The sequence below is a fragment of the Ceratosolen solmsi genome, unplaced genomic scaffold (assembly GCF_000503995.2).
Source record: "Ceratosolen solmsi marchali unplaced genomic scaffold, CerSol_1.0 scaffold1, whole genome shotgun sequence".
Classification (NCBI taxonomy): Eukaryota; Metazoa; Arthropoda; class Insecta; order Hymenoptera; family Agaonidae; genus Ceratosolen; species Ceratosolen solmsi.
In genome coordinates, this window is record NW_011948415.1 from 9,570,294 (window position 1) to 9,594,497 (window position 24,204).

A 24,204-nucleotide genomic window follows, 5' to 3' on the forward strand; every position below is an offset into this window, starting at 1 on the left:
CACACACACACACACACACACACACATGTATATAAAAGGTTACATTAGTAAATAATGGAATATTTTGAAAATTGAAAATTGAAAATTGAAAAATGAATATGTATATGTGTATGTATAAATAAATATACATATATTTATATACATACGCGCGCGCGCGCGCGCACGCATACACACACATACGCACGCACACACGCACACACACACACACACATATATATATATATATATATAGATTACATAAACGCATTACATAGCAGTGAAAATCAACATTTTACAAAGAGGACGCAAATATTTTGTTTTTATGAATTTTGAATGCGTTGCAAATATGCTGATAGACGTAAAAAACGAATATTGAAATAAATAAAAAGAATGCTTACCATGAATGGGGGTTGAGGGTGGGATGTGTAACAGGCGCGTGCACAAACCAAACAACTCGAAATGAAAAGTGGACAGTTTTTTTTTTGGACGTTTTTGAGGTGTACTTTCTCTTTTTGTGTTTTGCTATGTTTCTCTTTTTTTCGATGGTTGCTTTCATTAATATTTTTTCGGGATTTTCAGAGACTTTTTTTGCAGAGGGACAATGGTGTTGGTGATTGTAAATGAGAAGAACAAGGGTGTAAGGAGTAGGGATGCTACGCCGCGCTGCCTCCCTCAAGCTCAACGCTGTAACACAATTTAATACGCACGCAAACGTTTAATATTGGATTTGTACTAATGAGTCCACACTAGCATTGGAATTTGTAATAATTGTATTCTGTAATATGTAGTTCATTACTTTTTATCATAATGACATTTCAATGAGAGAAATTAAATAGTAAATAAATAAATGAAAGAACAGGTACAGTAATTATAACAATAACAAAGATTAAAGATAAAAAATTAATGCTGCAAAAAATTTCGATTATAACTAGCATAACGTTACGCGTTACCCGTTACAGACAGACCAAACCAAACATTACTACATTAGTCGGGAATCAATCATGCCGTGTATTTGATAATTCTTAACTATTTTCAATGCTTACAATCAATTAAAATAAATAAAATATTATAACACAGTACTCTGTGAAAACTTATATTTCTAGAAAAAAAAATACAACCGATAATTTACCTATGCATACACACACACACACACACACACGCGCGCGCGCGTCGATACACACACACATACACATACGCATACAACCACATAAACACATACATAAATACGTACGTAAGTACATCATACGTGCATGCATGCATGCATGCATACGTATATGCATGTGCACGCAAGTGCATGCATACATACATACATACATGCATGCATACATAAATAAATTCATACATAAATACATACGTATCTACATGCGTAAGTATGCATGTACGAACATGCATGCATATATATATACATACGTACGTACGCACGTGTGTGTGTGTGTGTGTGTGTGTGTGTGGGTGTATATATATACATATATATATATATATATATATATATATGTATGTATAACAATTCTACATAACAATTTTTTAAGAGATAAATACTTTTAATTTTCTATACTACTCACCTTGGTTCAAGTTGTTGCATAACTCTGTAAAACCACTGACAACCAGAGGTGGGGATCGATGAGTTTGTATCTTGTTGAGCTTCATATTTTCGAATAAAGGGATGTTCCATTAATTTATTATACTTTGGCCGTTGCTTATAATTTTTCGTAAGGCAGCAACTAACAAAACTTTGAAATTCCGCTGAGAATAGTGCATCAGAGGGTAGAGAAGGAGGATCGTCTTGTACCACCCTGCTCAGTACCTGAGATAATAAAGCAATAAAATTAAAGAAAGGTATTTAAGAAAACAAAGTCACTGATGAGAAATATTATAGTTAAATCATGATAAGCAATTGGTGAAATACATTTACTTGATCTATGTAGATTACAAACCATAACTCGTAGTATTGTATAAACTTAACTGAAACTATGCATTATATTCACCTCAAAATCAGTCTTGCAGTCTCGGTACGGAAATACTCCAGTGGCTAATTCTACTAACGTAATACCTAGACTCCAAACATCTGCTCTAATATCATAATCAGGTTTTGTAGGATCCGGTGGATCTATTCTTTCAGGCTAAAATAAAATTCGATCTTTAAATAATGTTTAAATTATCTCACTTGAAATCATAATAATTATCAGAATGTTTACAGCCATATATGCAGCGCAACCAGCACTTCGCGTCTTAGCTTTACTATCAACTAAACGACCAGATATTCCAAAATCGCATAGTTTAACTCCACCTGTTTCGTCTAAAAGAATATTGCTGGGTTTAACATCTCTGTGAATAACTCCGTGTTTTTCTTTCAAATACGACAAAGCTTTCACCGTCTATTATAATAAATGCATATTTTAAGTAATATCAATTAATAATTAATAGTTAATAATTATGCTTAACTATAGTAAAACCTTGCTTACTGCTTTAATAATGGAAAGAATTAAGACTTATCTTATAAATATAATTGTTTTATTATTACAAATATAAATAATCGACTTCAAACGCATTACAAATGGCAATAGGCAGATTTAACCATTCTAATATAATTAATACTTACTGCTACTGTTACTTTGCCCAAAAAATCTTCGGGTATGGCTTGTCTACTCCTCTTCAAAAGCTTATCTAAACATGTAACCATTAATTCCATACAAATCCATACATCGGATTCAGTAATAAAACAGCCAAGGCATTGCACAATATATGGACAATCATGAGATTTCAGAACTACGTCCAAATCCATAATTATTCTTTTATTTTCATCCGCATTTCCTGATCGACGCATTTGTTTTACAGCTATGACAACTCCACTAGGCTTATGCCTCATTTTGACAACGTGCCCACAAGTGCCATTACCAAGTTCTCCCAAATGCTCCAGATCTTTCATGTCTGTATGATATTTCTGACCATTGATAGTGAGAATACCATTCATTTTCATAATCTCTTGTAATTTGGATTCAACTTCGCCATCGTGTCTTTTAAATGGTATCATATGCGAAACCGGCAGATCCAGCTGCCTTCTAGGTCTTGTCGGAGTTCCCATGTCACCAACTGTTTGGCAAATGTGAAAACCAAGGATCAAATTATTTCATAAAAAACAGAGTTTGGTATTGTAATGACTTGAAGTAAGAGGTTCTGATCAATTACTTTATCGAAATTTGTAATTACATTTTCAGCAAAGTCAAAGGTTTAAATGACATTTGACATTCTGGCATACTTCATACAAAGTATTTAAGATTTACGAATAATTCAAATATCGATACTTTATGTAATCGGTGGTTAATCGGGAGTACCTACGTGTGCATATAAAAGGGGGCGGAGAGGATTAAAATATATAATGCAAACAACATAACCTGTACAGAATTTACAAAAATTCGTCTCTTGTAAGATCGAATACGTGAACAATCTAATCTGCGAGGGTTGAATAGAAAACTTACGTTGTTTGGGCCTTGCAAGAGCAGGACTCAAACAGGGGCTGGCAGCGGGTTTAGCCATAGGCGAGGGTTGTAGATGCTGATGCTGGTGCTGGTTCTGGTGCTGCTGGTGCTGGTGCTGGTGCTGGTGCTGGTGCTGGTGCTGCTGGTGCTGCTGGTGCTGCTGCTGTTGTTGCATCTCACTGCCCTGTTGTTTGTCCTTGTCCCTCAGCTGATTCTCCGCCCTGAGTCGTTCCTGAAGATTTAAAATCTGGTTTTCCAGCGTGCTCGACATCGCGACGAGGACGGCGACGACGGCACTTTGACGGCGCAGAAACACAGACGGAACGACAACGACAGCGACAGCAGCTCGCGGTTGGCGCAGCTTGACAATTTTCGCATCACTTATCTGCCCTTTTTGGCAGCGCGCGCGCCGAGTAGAAAAAGAGGGAGCGAGAGAGGAAGAGTACAAAGGAGATAGAAATAGGAGAGAATGAAAGGGAGAGAGTGAGAGGGAACGTGCGGTTGAGAGAGGAGGCAGAAGATACAAGAGAGGACAGTGATGACCGAAGAAAGATAGAGTGAGCGAGTGGGAAAAAGAGAAAGTGAGAGACGGAGCGAGAAAAGCAAAAAAGGAGAAGACAAGGAAAGAGGAGGTCTATTTAACGACAGTAGACACTGGACAGATCTACTACTAGCCAGATTCAATTTGTGTTGTATACTTAAGCCAATAAATTATTACCTTGAAAAGTTGAAACGTAGGCTTCTTGTTCTATTCCTTATATTTTTTTAAATTTTGTTTCTCCTTCCATCGTTCTCACGTTTTCTCCACGCGTAAAATACTTTGGCGCATCTAAACGACCGTTTTATACTGCACACACACACACACACACAAAAGTGTGTGCATGATTATAACTATTTTAATTAAAATTTCGACATGTCGTTCTCAGAGATTAATGATTGTAAAATATATAGTTTTCATTTAAAAAATTATGAAGCACTTATTCCGTCTTGGGATAGGAATTTAATGAGGTAGATGAAATGAAATTCACTTTAAATGCATTAATTTGTCAAACTGCTATTAAATACTAAAAATATGTTTAAAATTTACTTCAATTGTTTATGAATAAAGTTAATTAAATTAATAACGATCGTGTATAATTTCATTTTCTATATAAAATTCTCTGTTCTTTTTATGCTTTTTAATTCATGTTTTTATTTGACTAACTGAAATAGCAATTCAGTATTAATAATTATATAAAGTTTCGCATAATAATTATTTTATAAAAGCCAGTAGCATATTTACAAATGAAAATTACACTTTTATGTACAATTTTTTATTATTGCATTGTATATTACATTTAAACTGAAATCATAAATATAAAGAGTGAATTTTTTGATAAAACTGTTTATAAAGTAAAATGTTTGCTGTTTCTTTTCTTACTATAAATCAATATGTTAAAACATCTTTTTCATTTTTCTATAAGTATAAATATTCCATTTACAAATCACTGAACAATAGCAGCATTTGCTGTGATACTTGGGTTATTAATACATTCTCCCAAACTTTCAAGCAATTCCTTTCTATACTTGTCAAAATCAACATCAAATTCATAAATCGACTGAGTTTCCATTACATATAAGCAGCACTCCGTGTTTCTAATAAGTCGCTCATCGTGAGAAACAATAACGACACCACCCTTATATCTGGTTATTGCTTCACCCAAGGCATCGATAGATTCTATATCCAAATTATTTGTGGGCTCGTCCAAAACAAGCACATCGGGTGCATTAAGACAAAGTTCAGCTAAAGCAACTCGTGCTTTTTGTCCACCAGACAGATCTTTCATTTTAATGGTATGTGCATGAGAACTTAAGCCAAAAGTTCCTAACTGCTTTCGTGCTTTTTCATACGGAAGATCGAATAAACGCATTAAATATTCGGTTGGAGTTTCTTCAGCCGTGAGATGCTCTCCAGAATGTTGGTCGAATCTTCCTATCCTCTGAATAATACATAAAAAGAACATATATTTCAATTTTATTATAAATATACGTTTTATCTTACCAATCTATGATTCTTAATAAGTTCTCCTTTTGTCGGTATTAATTCACCAACTAATAATTTTAAAAATGTTGTTTTGCCAACGCCATTAGGTCCTACAATAGCAATACGCGAATTCAAATCTATTCCAAAATCAGCATCGATTAGTAAAGGCTTCTGGCCATTATAAGCAAACGTTACATCTAAACAAATTAATTGATGTCGATCAAAATTTAATTTCAATATACAATCAATTATAATTAATTAAAAGCATAAAAATTACTGTGAAGCCCTAGAATAGGAGGTTGAAGCGGTGGTGGATCCGGAAAACTGAATTTAACAACATATTCTCTTGGCTTTTGTAATAGTTCTGTTGGTCCAACATCTTCTTCCTGCTTCTGAATTTTGGTCTTATTTTTCTCCTGCTTTCTCGTAAGGGTTTCCTTTTGTTTTTTCTCTGCTTGTTTCTTACTCTGACCCTGAGATTTTAAATTCTTTAAGCGTTTCTCTTGCTGCTCGTAAGCTTTGATCATTTCTTTACTTTTTTGAGTATACATTTTTTTGAACATACTATAATTACCCTTATAATAAAATAATTTTTGTTGATCTAAATGTACAATATCTGTACAAACATTATCTAAAAAACTTTGGTCGTGAGACACAACCAATAACGTTTTTTTCCAACTTTGTAAATAATTATCTAGCCAAATAACAGCATTTAAATCTAAATGATTTGTTGGTTCGTCCAACAATAATAATGTAGGTTCTAAAAACAATGCTCTTGCTAAAGATACTCTCATACGCCAACCACCGGAAAAGTGTTTTGTCGCTCGATCTTGCATCTGTTTACTGAATCCTAAACCAGCAAGGATTCTACGTGCTTTAGGTTCCGCCGAATAAGCTTCTATAGCTTCTAATTCTTCGTACACCTAAAATTTTATTGAGAAGTAAGAGAATGTATACTGATTATTTGAATAGTCTCTTGTAATAGAAATATAATCTTACTTTCGACAATCTGCTTTCAGCTTCGGAATTACCTTGCTCTACTTGCTCTTCCAATTCTTTGCATTCTTGTAATAAATCATTACATTTAACATCGGCTTTCAATACCACTTGTACCGCTGAAGTGTCATCAGCTATAACTTCTTGTTCACAGTAAAGAATATCAATATTCGGAGGAATATTAAATGCCCTCTTTGCGATATGACGCAATAACGTAGTTTTCCCATGTCTATAAATATACAGAGTCTATGATACGTAATTTACTTTTTTTTAAATAATTAATGTTTATAAAATTATAAATCAGATAAATGTTACTTACCCGTTAGGACCTACCAGACCATACCGTCTGCTTTGTGCAATGAGAAGAGTAGCGTTAGTGAACAATTCTTTGCCTTTTGCCGCGATACTGAAATTTTCAATTTTAATATCTACAGCATTTTCCAGCTGTTGACCACCACGATTTTGGGTTGCTCTTTGAGAAACAGTAAAATTCGACTCTAATTCACTGTGCCCCTGACCACCAGTTTTCGTCAACATTTCAATGGTTTTTTCATAATCTTGCCTTTTCTTTAATTTTTTTTTTTCTTTGTGAGTTAGCTTTTTCTTGCCTGTTCCTTCGATTTCTAAATCGGCAATGTTCTGTTCCAGATCCGACATGTTTTGAGATTTTAATTTTGATACTAAAGAACTTTATTGTTGGTCGTAGCAGCACGTTAAAACGACTATAACTATTAGATAAAACAACAACAGTTTAGTTAATAAATGATTTTGATATTATGGAAAAAATTAAGAACAGCTGCTAGACTGCTTCCGGTAATCCTGATTTGCAAAAAAGAAAAATCTGCTCGATTAATATTCTTAAATAAGCGATTAAATTAGATGCCATATTAAGAAAACCTGTAGTTAAAATAACATAAAAAAAATAGATCTTACTGGTCTACTCACTGTATGAAAAGGTTCAGATTTATTTGCAAAAACTTAATAATCGATGTAAGTGGTACTTTCAATTGTCGTAGTATCCAAGAAATTTATAAAGAAAACGTGGTGCTACCTAACCTCGAAATACTTTCACATTTCACAAAGAATGATAGGTTATCAATCATAAAAATGTTGTATGGATAACTAAATTAATTGATATTTAAATATTAAAGTATAAATTTCAACAATTATTTTATCGTTGTCGTTAGTATTATAATTAATGTTTTTACTATTTATCTTTACCCTTTCGAACATTTAATTATAAATTTCCAATTAACTCAACTAATTAATTAACTAATTCATTAAGATTTAAATGTAATATTAATATTTGTCAACATATGCAAGATTTTAAACTGAAAATTGAAAAAAAAAACCTTGATCAAAAATATCGTAAAGATGTCACGTTAACTTGATCCTGCTTCGTTTCATCTAGTAACGACTATGAAATATCAAATTCATGATTCTTTTCGCAACTATGAATCGAATCTCTTTTGTGAATAATTGTTTTTGTATCTTAAAAAGTTTCCTGTAATTTTATGGAAAAGAAAGTTGCACTTGTATTATCAGATTAATCATTAAATCAATCGACCCTAATTTATTATATAATAATTCCGATAAAAAATTATAACTCCTTATAAATTAAAAAATAAAAAAATTAACAAATTGCCAATCAATTTATTACAATTTATAGTATACATATTTTAGTCAGTTTATTATCGTATGAAATTTATGAAAATAGAAAAATAATTAAAATTATCTATAACAGAACTATACGCAAAAGTTTTACTAAAATAAGTCAATCAATAGAAATATTTATACAATAAATATTTTAAATTGGTAAACTATCTATCGAATAACAAAATTAATTAAAGGAAAACTAAAATAATATATGTTATTTTTTCAAAATATATTCCAAGATAGATGATTCATCTACATTTTGTTTTTATGCATAATTTCAAGCAATTATCGAATCGATTCAATAAGTATTTGAAATAAATACGTTAAAATGATGAAAACTAGAGGTAGAAATTCCAATTCACAGGATTCGCTTAAAATTTCAGAACGATTTATATCTTATTTTGAAAAGCATCGAATTTTCGCATTATTTCAGGTAAGATATTTTTATTTCATAATTTCATATCACTTTAAATTTCTATTAAAATTGAAATGATAATTTTATTATGTTTTTTTTTTGCTACGAATAGTTTGTTCCCCTTTTCAAAATCATTAAATTACTATAAATCATAATTCAAACACGGTATTTAAATTCTAATAATTATATTGTTATAGTTGAATTCATAGGTTACTTATGCATAAAATGTATAGTTTTAGACAAAATTTGATTTAATTATCATAAATGAAGAATTTAATTGTGGAAATTTGGTAAAAAATATTTTAAAAAATTAAACAAATGTAATGAATGCATAATAGTATGAGTAGCACATTTACAAAAATTTATCGATAATAAATAATTAATAAATTATAAATTATATTATAAAAATTTAAATAGTTAATATAAAATTAGGACTGAAAAAATAATATGTACTTAAGCTACATTAAATGCATATGCTGTCTGATGACTAGAATTAGTTGCCATTTAATATGTAATAATAACAAAATACTTCAATTTTTATGAATGTATTAATTTCATATTTTTTCTACGTTAAAAAGAAAAATTTTATACTCATTCAAATAAATCAGGTTTAGGTTGATAATTAGGTTTAGATTGATCTTCATATCATATAAAGTATTTATGAATAATTTTTAGATAATTATAATGGTAATATTAATAATTTAAATATAATTATCAAGACTTTTGTGTTAATTATACGTATCGGAAATATTGACGAGTATCGACATTAAAAATTAAGGGTCGCGTTAAATAAGCAAAACGCAATCTAATTAGAATATATTAATATTTATTTAATACGTAGTATTATTCAAACTCCGTGTAAATCTCGTAAATAAGGAAATAAAAAGTTACGTTCAAATGTCGCGGTATGAATTAAATTTTAAATAAACAAAAATTAAATTTTCTCTTATTACATGTTTTGACTTCAATATTTTTCAAATGTCGTAGCCGACAATATGGCTCAATTCATATAATTAAATATTAAATTAAATTCAATACATTCAACTGAAAACTAAATAATAAGTAAAATTTAATTTATGATTTTAACTAAGATAATTGTTTGATTTTCTTAGGCTTGTTATTTTATACGATTATTATATTAGATATATTACTTTTCAATTTAATAATTTTTTTTTTATCTTAAAACAATATATCTCTTAAAAAATTCAAATAAACGCTATAATAATATAGGAGTTGTCCACGATGTTGCTGATTAAAAAGCCAGAAGATCATGTGCTTTTTTTGAAACAAAGCTTATATCACGCAGCAAGAAGACTCGATGCTCCAAGAATAATTATTTTATCTTTGCCGGAATTTGGTAATTACAACGAAACAATGCAATAAATTATTGCTTCCTTAATCAACTAAACGCAAATATATTTAATAGATAAATCACAATTGTCTAATATTCTGAGAAACAAATTAAATGTTCCTGTAGTCACATTAAATGATATTCTTTGTGATGAAGAATTTGTAAGGCTACATTGCTTTTTTACTTTTTAACGAGCACCAATTTATTTCTAATATATTATTATAATAGATACCCGAAGTGAAATCATCGATTATTATTGAAAAATTAAGAATAATTTTAAACAATTATATGAAAAATAATTGTGACGGATGGATATTATTAGGTATTGTAAAATTTATCATTAAATCAATAATATAGTATAAAATAAGTATTATTTTATACTGCATATGTCCAAAGTGTATCATCAATGCAGATTTTCCCAGAACGAATGAAGATGCTCGCTGTTTGCAACGTAGTGGAATAATTCCAACGCATGTTATCGATATTATCTCATCGGGTATGTCAATTTGAAATAATTTGAAATAATGCCAGATATCGTAAAATTTAATACATATTTTAATCAACTTTTCACCATATAGTCACTAAATCAACTACATCACTGGAGAATATAGCAAATTTTAATTACAATAAAGAGATACATGGATTGCGGCAAGTTTTCTCAAAATTTATAATGGTTGTAAAAATTTATAACATATAGTTTCACTCCGTGCATCTATTTTTTTTTTTTTTTTTTTTTTTATTCTAATTTTTATTATTTTATGATAGACGATACATGCTAAAAATAAACAAATAGTAAATATCGCCGAGGAATGCTTGAATTCAATTAAATTTAGAAATTATTTTCACGGCACAAGCAGCCTACGTATATTATTAATAGATGCTACTGATTCATTAAGATGTAAATGCTTAGCCCAACATATTGCTCAAGTATTTAATTTATTTCACAGTATGGAATTAAAAAAAATTACGTTTTCGTAAAATAACCACTTTAAAAAAATTACATATGTTATTTATAATTTTTAGTCGATTTTCACGAAGTTTTGGAGAAAATTTGTTTATGCGATTCTGAATTGGGCGATAAATTACAAGAAGCGAAAGAAACTGCGAATTTAAATAATTTGCCAGTTAATATAAAAATTGAAGCCTTTGAGGTAAATAGGATTCGTACAAGAACTTGAGAGCAATATGAACTTGTCGTATTTTGTTTAACTGATACGTATAAAAAAAAAAAAAAAATATCCAATTTTTCAGTTTTATAATTTAATGTATTATTTGAAAACAATATTTTCTCTTTTTATTTCAAAATTAATAGATGCCATTTTTGAAATAGCGTGTATTATAGAAATGATAAATAGACTTTGAAATGCTCAGAGTTTCGTTTATGAATTTTTTCACTCTCAATGCACTTATATTACCTTAATATTTATATTTTCATCAATTTTCATTTGATAATTTGTCTCATTCGCAGCACTTTTTAAACAGATCGATGAATGTAAAAAAAGGATGGGTGTTAACCGGATTTGTTACCACTACTCTCGAATTTAAGAATCTTGACATGACTGATTCTCCGCCTAATAGGTAAATTATCTTTGCATTTGTTTTATTAATATGGTATTGATTTTTATATGGTTGAACGTTTAAAATATTAGGGTTCTAATAATAGTGCCAGAAAATTATGAAAACATAGAAAATGAAAATTCAAATGAAAATGCAGACGACAAACATGTAAGGAGAATTTAATTGTATTAATATTCAAAATCATTAAATTATCAATTATGGGGATATCCTTAACATTACGAAATTCTTTATTAGATGACTGTTTGCGATAAAACTATTGTGAAAATAATAAATTATGCGGGAAAAAGTGCCAACATCATCAAATGTCATTCTGATTTAAAAGTGATGAAAGAGAAGATTGAGATTATTTTGATGCAACCACCGCCATGTGTACCTCCGAGAATACCACGGCAGCCATCTATAATCAAATTCAAAGACATTGAATACGATCCCGACGACGAGCCATCAATCGGGTTACTCCATGAAATTCGTGAAACAGAGCCAGAGTTACCTTTAATATAATATTCACTCGTTTAAAACATTAACTATATGGACATTAAATAACCTTAATTTAACGAACAACCGAGTATCGTAATTTTAAACGAGATAATCGTTCTGGTCCAAGTAGCCGATCATTATAATGCCGTAACAGGTTTCCGTATATTTTAAACGACAACAATCGCTGAATCAAGGGCATCTTTATTCAAAAACTATTGAGCAAATCAAGAGACTACTTACTTGATCGCAGCGAAATACTATTGTCGATATTGCGCCCGACAAAGCTCGCTTAATAAAACATCGAAATCATTATCGACTTGGTTTGCGGCTTGGGGTACGTTGAAATTGAATTCACAGCCCCGAGCTAAAGTGGAAAGTAGCGAATATCGACAAAGAGCCAATAAGTGAGCTTCATCGGGGAAGTTCAAAGGCGCGCAGGGGTAGACGCTTGGCATTTGGTGTCGGGGCGGTGGTGGGGGTAAATTATGGGAAGGGGTGATGGGGGAGGGGAGGGGGAGAGGAGGAGGAGAAGCGACAAACTGGAGAGGGTCTGTAGCAGCAGGCAAGTTGGATTAAAGCCGCAGCGACGCCTGGACTAATGCACGTAATTGCCTCAAACGCGAAGAATATTTCGAAATCCAGGGATCAGGTGAGCGCGGAGCTGGCAAACGAAGGGGTGCGTGACCGGGCGGGAACCAGCTCGAGGGGGATGGAAGCCTGTGCGTCGCGCCCTCCAGCGACTAGGCTCGCGCGACCCCGATAGCACGGAATTGGGGTGCGCGCAGCCTAAGCGACGCCCCAGAGACACCTTTGCGCCCCTTTGCTATTAGGCTCGCATAAAGCGAGATGCCCGGACGCTGCATCGTCGTGACTTCGCGCGAATTTTCGCCATCGATGACTCGAGGCGATTGCGCGCCATTAGCCGCCGACAAATTCGAAGGTTGTGCTGAGTTTTCTTAGATCGGCAATTTATGTTAATTTTATTGTCCATTGTCGTGAGTGCGCCTTAAGCATTTCGTATTTCTCTTAAATTGGCTTCTTAAGGCCACTTCATGAATCTGGAATATAATATATTAATAATATATAATATATTCGTTTGGACAATATATTATTTAAAAATTGTTTTATGAATATTTCTACGATATACGAAGACTTTGCCAAATTATTAACCTTATCCTGTCGTTATAAATCAATCAATCTATCTGATAATAAAATTTCATAATAATGAAACTAATTATTCAAAGTTTGGAATAATTTAGCTGGGTTATTCCTTTTACTATCATGTTATTTTTACAAAACTTTTTAAATATTTACATTTATTTTAGGTTGAATATTATTAAATATTGTATTAACAATTTAATTATAATCTCATATTCTATTTCTCGCAATTCATTATACTATTGTTTCTAATCACAATGTAAAACCATACAAATATAAATTAAAATCAATGTTTATTATAATGATTGAGTTACTTGTGCCAGCGTGAAATATTAATTAGTTGTAATAATTATATATATATATATATATATATATACGCGTGTGTAAGAATATATAAAAAAAAAAAGATTCTCTTAAGCAGGTTAAGTTTTCGATTCGTATTCATCGTGTGTCGACCATTATTCCCATTCCCTTGGAATCTCCTAACCTTTACTCTATTTTATTTAGGAATATAGAGAATGGAAGAGCATAAGCAATATCCTTTTATAGATGTTGAACTAGGGTTGTTGCTTTATCCCCAGCACGTGTGTTGCGAGAGACACCTTTGCGCCCCTTTGCTATTAGGCTGTCAGGAGGGCTTCAGAACAATTGATCCCTGTTAACAAAAATTCTATTGATCTCGTTAAAGGATCGGCAATCCATATAAGCATTGATTTTTCACCAAAGTCACTATTGCGCTTTTTTGAACCTCAATTTATTGATATTTATTAATTTAAAATAAGCCACCAACTCTACATGCAGTTTTCCACTTGGCCAGTTCGCTTAATAATCTAAAATTTATGATTTAAATACATAGATTCATTCGATTATATGTACATTTATAATAATTTAGTTAAATAAATTTTATTTTTCCAAAAACATTATATTTATGTTAAATTTCACTCTCAAGTGTGATGTTCTATTCTCGGTATTCAGATAAAAAAAAAAAAAAAAAAAAAAAAAAAAAAAAAATGTTTCTTTAAGAAACTCAAGACATATTTATATGATATTTATATCATTTTATATTCATATTTATATGCTTATGTGTAAACGTATAAGTTTGTGAAGTCATTAAAACAATGTGTGAAAGCGATTGCGAGTTTGTTAGGATTATTTGGTGTAGTCCATGAATCTGAGAATATCATTCATTATAATAATTAATAAATAAAAATGAAACCATAAAGGGAAAGCTAGTATTGAAAAATGTGCTGTGTATATTGAATTTTTTCATTAAATTTTGGTCATTATTAATTATATCACACAAACTAACTATCGCAATGTCATGTAAACTTTTCGTAAGTTAAATTTTACTCTTGATTGAGGAAATTCATATTTTTAATTTATAAATTCTTGTTACATGTATTGTTAATTTTGTAGACCATAATCACTCGAAATTATTCTTATCTTTCACTCATATTAAAAAGTACTAAAATATATTTAATTGTTTATGGTATTTCGACATCTTGTAGTAAAAAAGATAAACAATACATCTATCTATAGATATGTTGAAGTAGGGTCGCAATCTCGACTCAAGTATGTGCCTCGAGAGACCTCTTTTCGCCCCTTTGCTATTAGGCTGTTAGGAGTTACGTAAAAGAAGGTCGTACGAGCGATTTGATCTATAGATAACTGCTCCGATAGATAATTACGAGCAATTTCTCCGTCTATCTAAATTATTTTATATTTACAATTTGTAGGCGCTATCGTCATGGCTGTCTATTTCAGTCTAATTCCATTTCGCTTTACTTCATGATTTCTTATAAGTCATCCGTCAGCTCGCAATTAAAAGCTATCGAATTTCCACTAATTTAGCAAATCAAATAAATATCTGTTTGCCATTGAGGAATTTTTTATTAAAATTTGACTACTTTTATTAAAAATTTTTCAATGAGAGTTGATGTATAATTAATGATATTTTTATTATCTAAGGATACGTTATCAACTGACGTTTTTCTATTACTCCTTTCCAGCGTAGTAAAGTAAACTTGCCCGTTGCTTATACTTTCAACTTTAACACGTGTGTCAAGGTTCGTAATTAATTTTTTTTTTTTTTTGTATTTAATTTTTGTTCTATGCAGACTTTAAAATATCTATAAATTAAATTAAAATAAAATGAAATAAAAATTAAAGTAATTTAAATTTTAGTAAGTTTAAATTATTTATTTATTTATTAAATTTTTTGTTAATAATTTAATTAATATTTTATTGTTTAATTTTAGTCAAGTTAAAAAAATTTTCTTACTCAAAAGCGTCATCGTACTTACTGTAATTATTACTTTTTATTGCTTATAAATTGTCGACTTGGAGTATCGATGATTGATTAAGCGAGATCGACAGCATCCAGTATGAGTCATCCACATATACATTCATATGTACATATGCATACGTACGCTGCGTATATTGTCGAATTAAATAAGAAAGAAAGAGTATAAAGCGCGTGGTATGCATTACAATGGCAGGAGGTAAAAATTTTTTGTTGCTAAATTGCATGGTAAAATACGTTAAAGTTTTTGCATAACATTGCTTATTCTAAGTACGCGCAAGTGGCCTCACCGGATGTGAACGGGAAGTAGTAGCTTAGGACACTAGACCGCGCGGGAGGTTGACCGGGAGCCTGTTCCTAGCCTTTCTCCAGCCTTTCTTCAGCCCCTGTTGGGCGACAGCCGGAAGTGGCACGCGCCACGGGGGTAACATGAGTGAGGGGAGGGGGCAGGGATCGAGGCGCGAGTTCGCGGCCGGAGGGCGCCGAGGCAACACGTAGAATGGCGCGATTCACTGCCAGGACAGTAGGATCAGGCTTGAAGGACGAGTTGCCGCGGGCGCTCCTAGTCACCTGGTAACAGAGGGTACGTCCCGGTTCAACTTGCGCGTTCCGCAGGTCGCGGTCAGCGTCGACCACAGACAATTGACCGGACTCGAGGATTGCATTGGCGTAAGCGCAGGTATCTCGGACGTAAGGTCAGCTCTCTTCGCGTATTTACCTTTGCGCATATTCCCGCGATCAGGACGTTATACGCGATATACTCGTTGGATTCTCGGAGTGCTCGGGATGGGCAGGTCGAGGCTCGCCGAACGGGGAACATCTCGTCGACCAGGATGACAGAATGGATTAGTTCGCGCAATACCGCGGGACTCCGAAGAGTTTGATTGGCAGGAGGGCCAAGCACGTGTCAATGTCATGTCATACGTCAAAAGTAGAGCGTCAGAAGCATTCCCGCCACCAGGAAGTCATAATTCTTCGGTTTTAGTCGGAGCAAATGCCCGCGTACGTTTACGCGATTCGAGTTCCGTGGGGGAGGAACTTTTTCCCCGTGCTTTTGTGCCGCACCACGCTGGAAAGAAGGAAGGAAGGAAGCTCGGTTCCTCGCTGCACAGGATAGCAGAACTTCTTTGTAGGCAGATCATTTGTTAGAGCTTGCGAAAAATTTCTCATACATTTAAGGTTTACGTTCTAGTTCTAGTAATATTTTACTTATTTTATATAATAAGTACAATATATACATCGCCTATAAAATTATGTGGAATAACGATTTTGAGAAATTTTGCTTATATACATGAATGGTATATTACTAACTAATAAATATTCTATTTTTTTCTTCATTGTTATAACGTTTTTTTTTCTCTTTGCATAATTGTTGAATTAATTTCAATGTTAATAATTCAACGAGAGCTAAGTGTGTTAGGCATCAAATAATTGTCAAGTATATTGGCTCTTAGATTTATATAATATTTACTTATTAATGTATAAAAGAAATGCTGTGCAATTACCCTTAAAAAAGGAACATCAATGTGAAATATAAATATTCCACGTTTACAAAGCATTTTATATTAGATTCAAATATTGAAATACAAGATTATTAATTATAATAATCGTAATAATATGTTATATATGTATTTGAAGATCAATAGCAATAATTAAGTAATATTTTTAAATGCCGCAAGCTTTTTATATATTAATTTATTTATCAAAAATATTAGATATTCTTTAAATAATGTATATTTAAAATGTCATGTCTTTATTAACTTAGTTATTACTTACGTCTAATTTTGTTATTAATAGTTGGTTTACATTATAACATAAATAATTGTTCTTGTACATTAATATAAGATAAGAAAAATAAAAATCTGATGGGATGTTGCTATGAAAAATTAAAGAAAATTCTTAGGGTCACTGTATTTTGAATAAGTTGTCATGTGTGTTGAAAGTGCGGCAATATTGAATTGTAGGCATCTGTAAAATTATGATTACATATATCAATATTCATCAATACATTTGTTCTTACTTTAAGAATGTTTTGATTATGACTTTTCGTAAATATTTTCTTAAATATTTGTCAATATTAGTAGTGTAAACGATAAATCAAATTTCGATTTAAAAAGTTCCATAAAATATATGTATAATACATTTTTAACTTGTATATAATTTATATAACTGTGCGAATAAATGTGTTTTTCAATGCTTTTAATTAAAAAATATTTTTAATTACTTAATTAATAATTTATTGAATGTGACTTAAAAAGAAGTCAGTTTTTACGACTTTATCGTAATGTTTTTAAATCTTTCAACATAAAGAAATATATTAAGTAGATAAATGCAATATAGAGCAGACACAACTAGTACGATAGCATATCAAAAGGCAATTTTCACTGTTGGATATTCCTTTGTTTCTTCCTATCTTTTTTTCTTCATCCTCTCTCTCTCTCTCTCTCTCTCTCTCTTTCATGTTAAATTGCAACTAAATTCGCGTTAGTCTATATATAATTCCAAGTGCCAGCGGGGGTAACAGGATTGACCTCAAATTGAGCTTCAAAGCGTCGAGTTGTTTTTCTAACAGGGCAGTATGACTCGGATAGAGTTGAAAGTCAATGCCTTTTTTCCTCCTCAGTTTACTACCACACGAGAATTGTGTGCCTCGTACTTAATGGTCCTCACATAGATATACATGTATATGTATATATGCGCGCGCGTGTGTGTGTATATATATATATATATATATATATATATATATATATCAGCGGGCGTGTGAATGTATGTATGTATGCATAAGTACGGAGGAGCGATTTTCTACGGGAAGTACTTTATAATGAGAGAAATACAGTGAAAGCGAAGCCGTTTGGAAACTCATAGGCTTTCGACATATTTAAATGGACAGAAGAGATTTGTTGCGATACGTTAATGGCGGCCGGATGCTTAAGAGAAGCTTGAAGACGATTCAAACGGTGTGGCGCCAGGAGAGCAGAATGAGGATTTGGGTGTCCTATGATAGACGAAAGAAAGAGGGTGGACGCGCCTGCGCGACTGCCCACACGTTCCAAACAAACTTCCCCAGACGCTAGGAGAACATATTTCGAGAGATATTTTCGCATTTTGTAATCAAAAACTCTTAAGACATCTAATGATAATACAATCGCTTATTAATTAATAAGATATAAATTTTATTTAATATATTTCAAAATAATAGTATGAGAACAAGCAATTATATAGCATAAAATAATTAATGATGCCTAAGTATTATTAGCATCTTCAAAAAAAAAAAAGTTTTAACCCAAAACTGTATTTTTAATAAATGAAAATTTTCTATGTTCATGTTTTCTCAAATTTTATTAATTTTTATAATTTTAGTTGCTATTGTTTTTGTAAATATATGATTTCTTAATTTATGATTCTACATCGATGATTTATATATTGAGGCGAATAATATCATAATTACATAAAATTGCGATATATTTAACTTAAAATAGATTTTTGTTGTTAGTTGAGTTCATAATATATTTCTTTAAATATTTAATATAATATTTAAAAATTAAAAAGAAGTTTAAACTAAAATATAATTTTAATTATATTTTAATTATAATAAGTATAAGATTACAAAAAATATATCATTAATAATATATACGTACGCATATGAGAAGTAGTATTAGTCTTAATTTAGTCAGCCTGTTTGAAACTTATTCAATATGTCGTTTGTAAAGTTATTGAGTAAATTAATTAATAAAGTAAATTAATCATATGAATCAATTTTCACTAATCACGTATTCTCACAACGTAATTACGTTTTTTATTTAAATCATAACATTTTTAAGTGATAAAAATGTAACGAGTAGCGTTAAATACGTTCATAGAGAACTGCCGAGTAAATGTGATTTATTTATGGTAATTTAGGCGCTTTTACGATAACGTAACAAGCACATTGTATTTTGAAATATATAAAGTTATTATTTATTATTTGAGTCTTTCAGAAGTAGATGTACTTAGAATGTTTGGCCATCGTTGGATAGCCGGACGATAAATTTCAAGGAATAGGAGACATTTAATCTTCTTAACAATTTATTGAAGTTTATTGGAATAAAAAAAAATTTATAAACGTATATTTATTGAAATGCACACTTGATTTATAAATCGATTACATTCATAGAGTTGTTTGCTAAATAATAATGTTGATATATATATATCATATTAAATCAATTTATTATTATTAAAATGTTGTATATATATATATATATATATATATATATAATCTATAAAGCAATGATAATAATTATAATAATAAATTGTAATATACATAATTTAAAATTCTATCTATATTAAAATAATAAATTATCGGGAAGACATAATATATTAATAATAATAAGAAGGTGCTGAAAAATATTTCCATTTTCATTCAACAGTTACAAAAATTGAAATACTTTCAGCTATAAATCACATAAAAAATTAATAGCTATATTCTTTATGAATAATAACACAACTATTCATTTTAACGAAGACAATCATCAGAATGTAATGATAAAAATAGGTATGTATTTTTTGTGTGCAAATAAGGTAAAGTCAAACCCTTAAACTTGCGGAAGTTAGCCCCTGGGCCTTTAAGTCCTTAAAACCCTCTAATTGAGGTTACTTCTAATTACGGCGATGAGAGAGTTACCGAAAACAATAGCAAGGACAATAGACGGATGATTGTGAGTAGCGACGCTCAATCTTACACGCGGCGAACAATAAAAATGCGACCCACACCATCTTTTTTCTTCTTTTTTTTTCGCTTCACTGAGAAAAAAGTATATACACATAGTGTATATGCATAGATGCACAATAAAGATGATGAATCTACTGTTGACAAGGATGCACTAAACTTTAATAGCATCTTCAAAGAGATACAATTCCTGTGTCACCACTACATTTGCCGATTTTTATATCGTCTTCTCGAGTATCAAACAATTAAGCAAGCGAGTTACATGTGAGCACCGCGCATATTTTGCATTTTTCCAAAACATTTGTTTATACATATTTGTATATATATATATATATATATATATTACTATATGCAATAAAAAGATATATGATATAGTAAAAAAGCAAGTTAATATTCATCAAATTATTGCTTCAAAAATTTTTAGATATTCTTACGTAATAAATATTAAGTCAAATTAAGCAACTTTTAAAATTATTATTTATTAATAATCTATTGGTAAAGGAGCTGAAGATATTAAAATTAATAAATAATATTTTGCAAAATAATTGTAAAAATTCCAAATATAATGAATAATTATAAAGAAAAGAAAAAAAAAAAAAGAAAAAAAAATTAAAATAATAAAGATGTAAAGATGACAAATCTAAAAAATATTTTTGTACATAAGGAATGTAGTTATGACGTTCACTTTAGAATTTCCAAATAAAAAAGTTAAAATTGAAAATTGAAAATTGATCTAAAAGCATAGCATACATACTGTTATATAAATTTTTGGAAAACATTTAATTCATGCCTCTGTACCCTCATACTCGGAACCCTATTCATAAAGTTATTAAAGAATATTAAGTTAGTCGTTATTTTACATTTTCACATCGATTTGGCAGCAGCAGGGAATTTCCCTTTTTTATATAGAAAGTGCGGCTAGCCTACATTTTGCGTATACTTGCACTCATCTTCCGAGTTTTCAAGTGCTGACATGAATAATTTTGCGCATGTATTTATTTAGTCGTAATCCATGCTCGGCAAAACCTTAATTAGTTAATTCATTTGAGTATTTATGTCCACAAAATATTACTTGAAGAAACTACTTGAATATTAATAATACTTACTATTAATTCGAATTCATTCAATATTTATTTTAATTGCAAAGGCTGAATAAATATTCATTTTAACTGGTTAATGAATAAAGGATGTCAATTGTAAGTAATTTATATTGCATAGGAGTATACGTACATTTTTTCCTCCCTCCCCCCCCCTCTCTCTCTCTCTCCTCCGATAGTACTTTCACTAAATATATTATAATACATCCGAAAAATTTATCTCACTTTCAATTTTTACTCGTGTATGAACTCGTGTAAATTAACACAATTAGACTACTAAGCTATGAAATTGACATTTTTTAAACATTAATCGTCTATTTTTTTATTTTCACGTTATTGATTATGAAAACATCGATGTGTCATAATGAAGAAAAATTGTAAATACATAGAGATACGCTGAGAAGTTCGCAGATGTGTTTGTGCGAGGAAGCTGCGAAATCATAAACTTGTTCGCTGCGCAGAATTCAATTATGCACGTGTCAGGAAACGTAAGAGTGACGTGAATTTCAACGCCACGTAAAGAGACGGAGCCAACTAGTTGCAAGCAGAAATAAATATTTTTTTTATTTTCGTTTGACCCATCTATCTGCAAGCTCTCCCATATAATATTCCGTCCGCTCTTTCATTCCTAGCTTGCAGCTTCGCATGCACACACCTGTTCGAACAGCGCCCGAGCTTTTTATACGAAATCCTTCAACTCTTTTATCCGACGATATTTTTCTTTTGACGTTGAGAATACGAAAGGCATCAAAGTTATTCCTTGAAAATATCGTTACTTATAATATACTTAATTTCATCAAAATAATGTGGAATTTTCGCTGCTAGACGATGACCGTCGGAAACTATACGAACAATTTCCCGAGAGTCGTGTATACTTCATTGAAAAAGTGTTCATTAATTAACGCTCGTACATGATACGGAAACAACTTGTGAAATATACAAGAAGATATTTTAAAAATTATAAGTAAACGTAACGTGTTCCTTAGTTTAATTAAATAAAGAACGTATGAACGTATGGACGTACGTGGGTGAATTACTGTCTCTGAAAAATTGACGAAAATTAACAGATTTAGCTCGTATTTGTCATTGCTAATTTAGAAATTGTTTGAATATATTTGCTTAGAACACTTTTTAATTAATTCCAAATTTGTTGTCGTATATAAATTCCGAAATTATTTATTATGGCGAAATTATACTATACGGCGATACATTATATTTATAGAATTAGATTATACAAAGTTTAACGGTAATTCAAATGAATTATTAATTCATTGAAGATTACTAAAGAATATGTAGCTATACAATACCAATTTGTACTTTTTTTATATCATATTATACGAATTATTGACTAATCAGGGATAATTAAGTTTTGGCATTCTGTATTGCATAAGTTTATATTTAATACCTTTTAATTTACATTGGTATTCATCAGGGATAAGAAAAGTCACGTTTTCGTTAAAAAACAAAAAAAAAAAACAAAAAAAACAAAAAAAAAATGAATTTTTCTATTAAGAGTTTTATAAAAGTATTAATGTATTTTAAAAATATTTTATATTATTTATAATAAATTAAAGAATGCTTAAAAATAGATAATAATTTATTTGTTAAAAGCAACGACAGTGGTGCTCGCCTATTTTAATATCATTTATCATTAACTTCAGTAGTCTTAAGGTAGTAAAGGTCCCATAAAGAAAAATAGTAACTTATATTATGAAAATTCAAGTGTGAAATAAAAATTTTAATGGATATTCAATACTGACAAAGTGTTTGCTATATTTAAACTCATTTTTCTGTGCCTCATTTTAAACAACATGAAGGATAATTTTCAATAAATATTCGAATGAATATTATTATCAATAATATTATTAATTTTTAACCTACAATATTCCAATAAAATAGTTATATATTTATTATATAATAGTTATATATAATATAGTTATATTGTAAAAATCTTATGATATAATTCAATGGTTCTTTTACGCGCGAGACAACTTAATTATCTAAAATAAACTATTAGATAAAAAGTCTTTTCTTTTTATATAAGTCTGATTTTCCAATTGATTTTAAGTGTTATACTTCAAAATTTTGTTTACTATTAATAGATATTAAGAAAATTAATCAATTAAATAACGCAATCGATTGAGACGTACAGCTAATTTTTTGTATTAATGAGCTTGATTCGCATCACAGATTTGCATTCTAAATTCTAAATTATAATACTAAAACGACAGTTCTATAATAAACATTTTTTTAAAGAGAGGATTTTATGGGACAATGTTTAAGTACTCGGATGCAAAATATCATATGGCTAAATGTTTAAATCGACATACGGTGAAAACGCCAACTATTATAAACGAATAGGATGAGCTCGCTTACGAAGCTCGGAATAATTTATATTTTCCAGGTATGGAAATCAATCGAATTTCAGATTATATTCAGAATAATAATGAAGGCCTGAGAGACAGTAAGAATCGCATTTGATTAATTTATAAGAATGCTCTCCTAAACATGGATAAGCAAATTATGACATTATTTAAACGGGACTAGGGCAAAGGGGATAGGCAGCGGCTCGCGAAGGGCCTCATAAACATACCTCAAAGGCACTGAGAACTTGCAGCGCATAAAATCCAAATCGCCCTGCATTCGTATACGTGCTCATATACCGCCAGCTCATATCGCCCCTTCCCCCACCAATCCTCCCACCCTCCACAGCCTCCACAGCCTCCACACCCTCCCACCGTCGCTAACTTTTCAATCTCGCTCGAATGATAATCTCGACTCGTGGCTCCGGCTGGATAGGGTGGACGGTTACCTCGGCAACGATCCAACCCGCGATTGGCTGGCTCGTATTCCACCCACCCACGACGGTGCGCCCCCTCCCCCGTCACTCCCTCCCTCCCATCATCGCCCTCAAAACGCCCGCGCGCCCACTTAGCTACGTAGTTAACTTCAATGAGTGGATAACAAGCCTCGCGTAGTTCGATGCGACCA

The 24,204-nt window shown here is 31.0% G+C and overlaps 2 protein-coding genes across 2 annotated transcripts in view; both read right to left on the bottom strand.

Moving 5' to 3' along the window:
* LOC105368763 (dual specificity mitogen-activated protein kinase kinase 7) overlaps positions 1-3,877 on the bottom strand; it is a 10,949-nt gene extending 7,072 nt beyond the window's left edge. Inside the window, exons 1-6 of the mRNA XM_011507876.1 lie at positions 3,605-3,877; positions 3,456-3,493; positions 2,579-3,069; positions 2,175-2,354; positions 1,965-2,099; positions 1,542-1,783 (exon numbers count right to left, since the gene is read on the bottom strand). Of these exons, the coding sequence (XP_011506178.1) occupies positions 1,542-1,783; positions 1,965-2,099; positions 2,175-2,354; positions 2,579-3,069; positions 3,456-3,493; positions 3,605-3,726 (1,208 nt within the window). The 5' untranslated portion in view covers positions 3,727-3,877. The remainder of the gene's footprint in view (positions 1-1,541; positions 1,784-1,964; positions 2,100-2,174; positions 2,355-2,578; positions 3,070-3,455; positions 3,494-3,604) is intronic.
* A 992-nt stretch (positions 3,878-4,869) lies between these two features.
* LOC105368764 (ATP-binding cassette sub-family F member 1) lies at positions 4,870-7,928 on the bottom strand. The gene is made up of 6 exons (XM_011507877.1): positions 7,827-7,928; positions 6,794-7,202; positions 6,478-6,703; positions 5,756-6,401; positions 5,497-5,675; positions 4,870-5,434 (listed from the first exon to the last, which is right to left on the bottom strand). Exons 2-6 carry the CDS (start codon positions 7,129-7,131, stop codon positions 4,940-4,942), a joined length of 1,884 nt encoding a protein of 627 aa, XP_011506179.1. The 5' UTR covers positions 7,132-7,202; positions 7,827-7,928; the 3' UTR covers positions 4,870-4,939.
* Between the last annotated feature and the right edge of the window lie 16,276 nt (positions 7,929-24,204).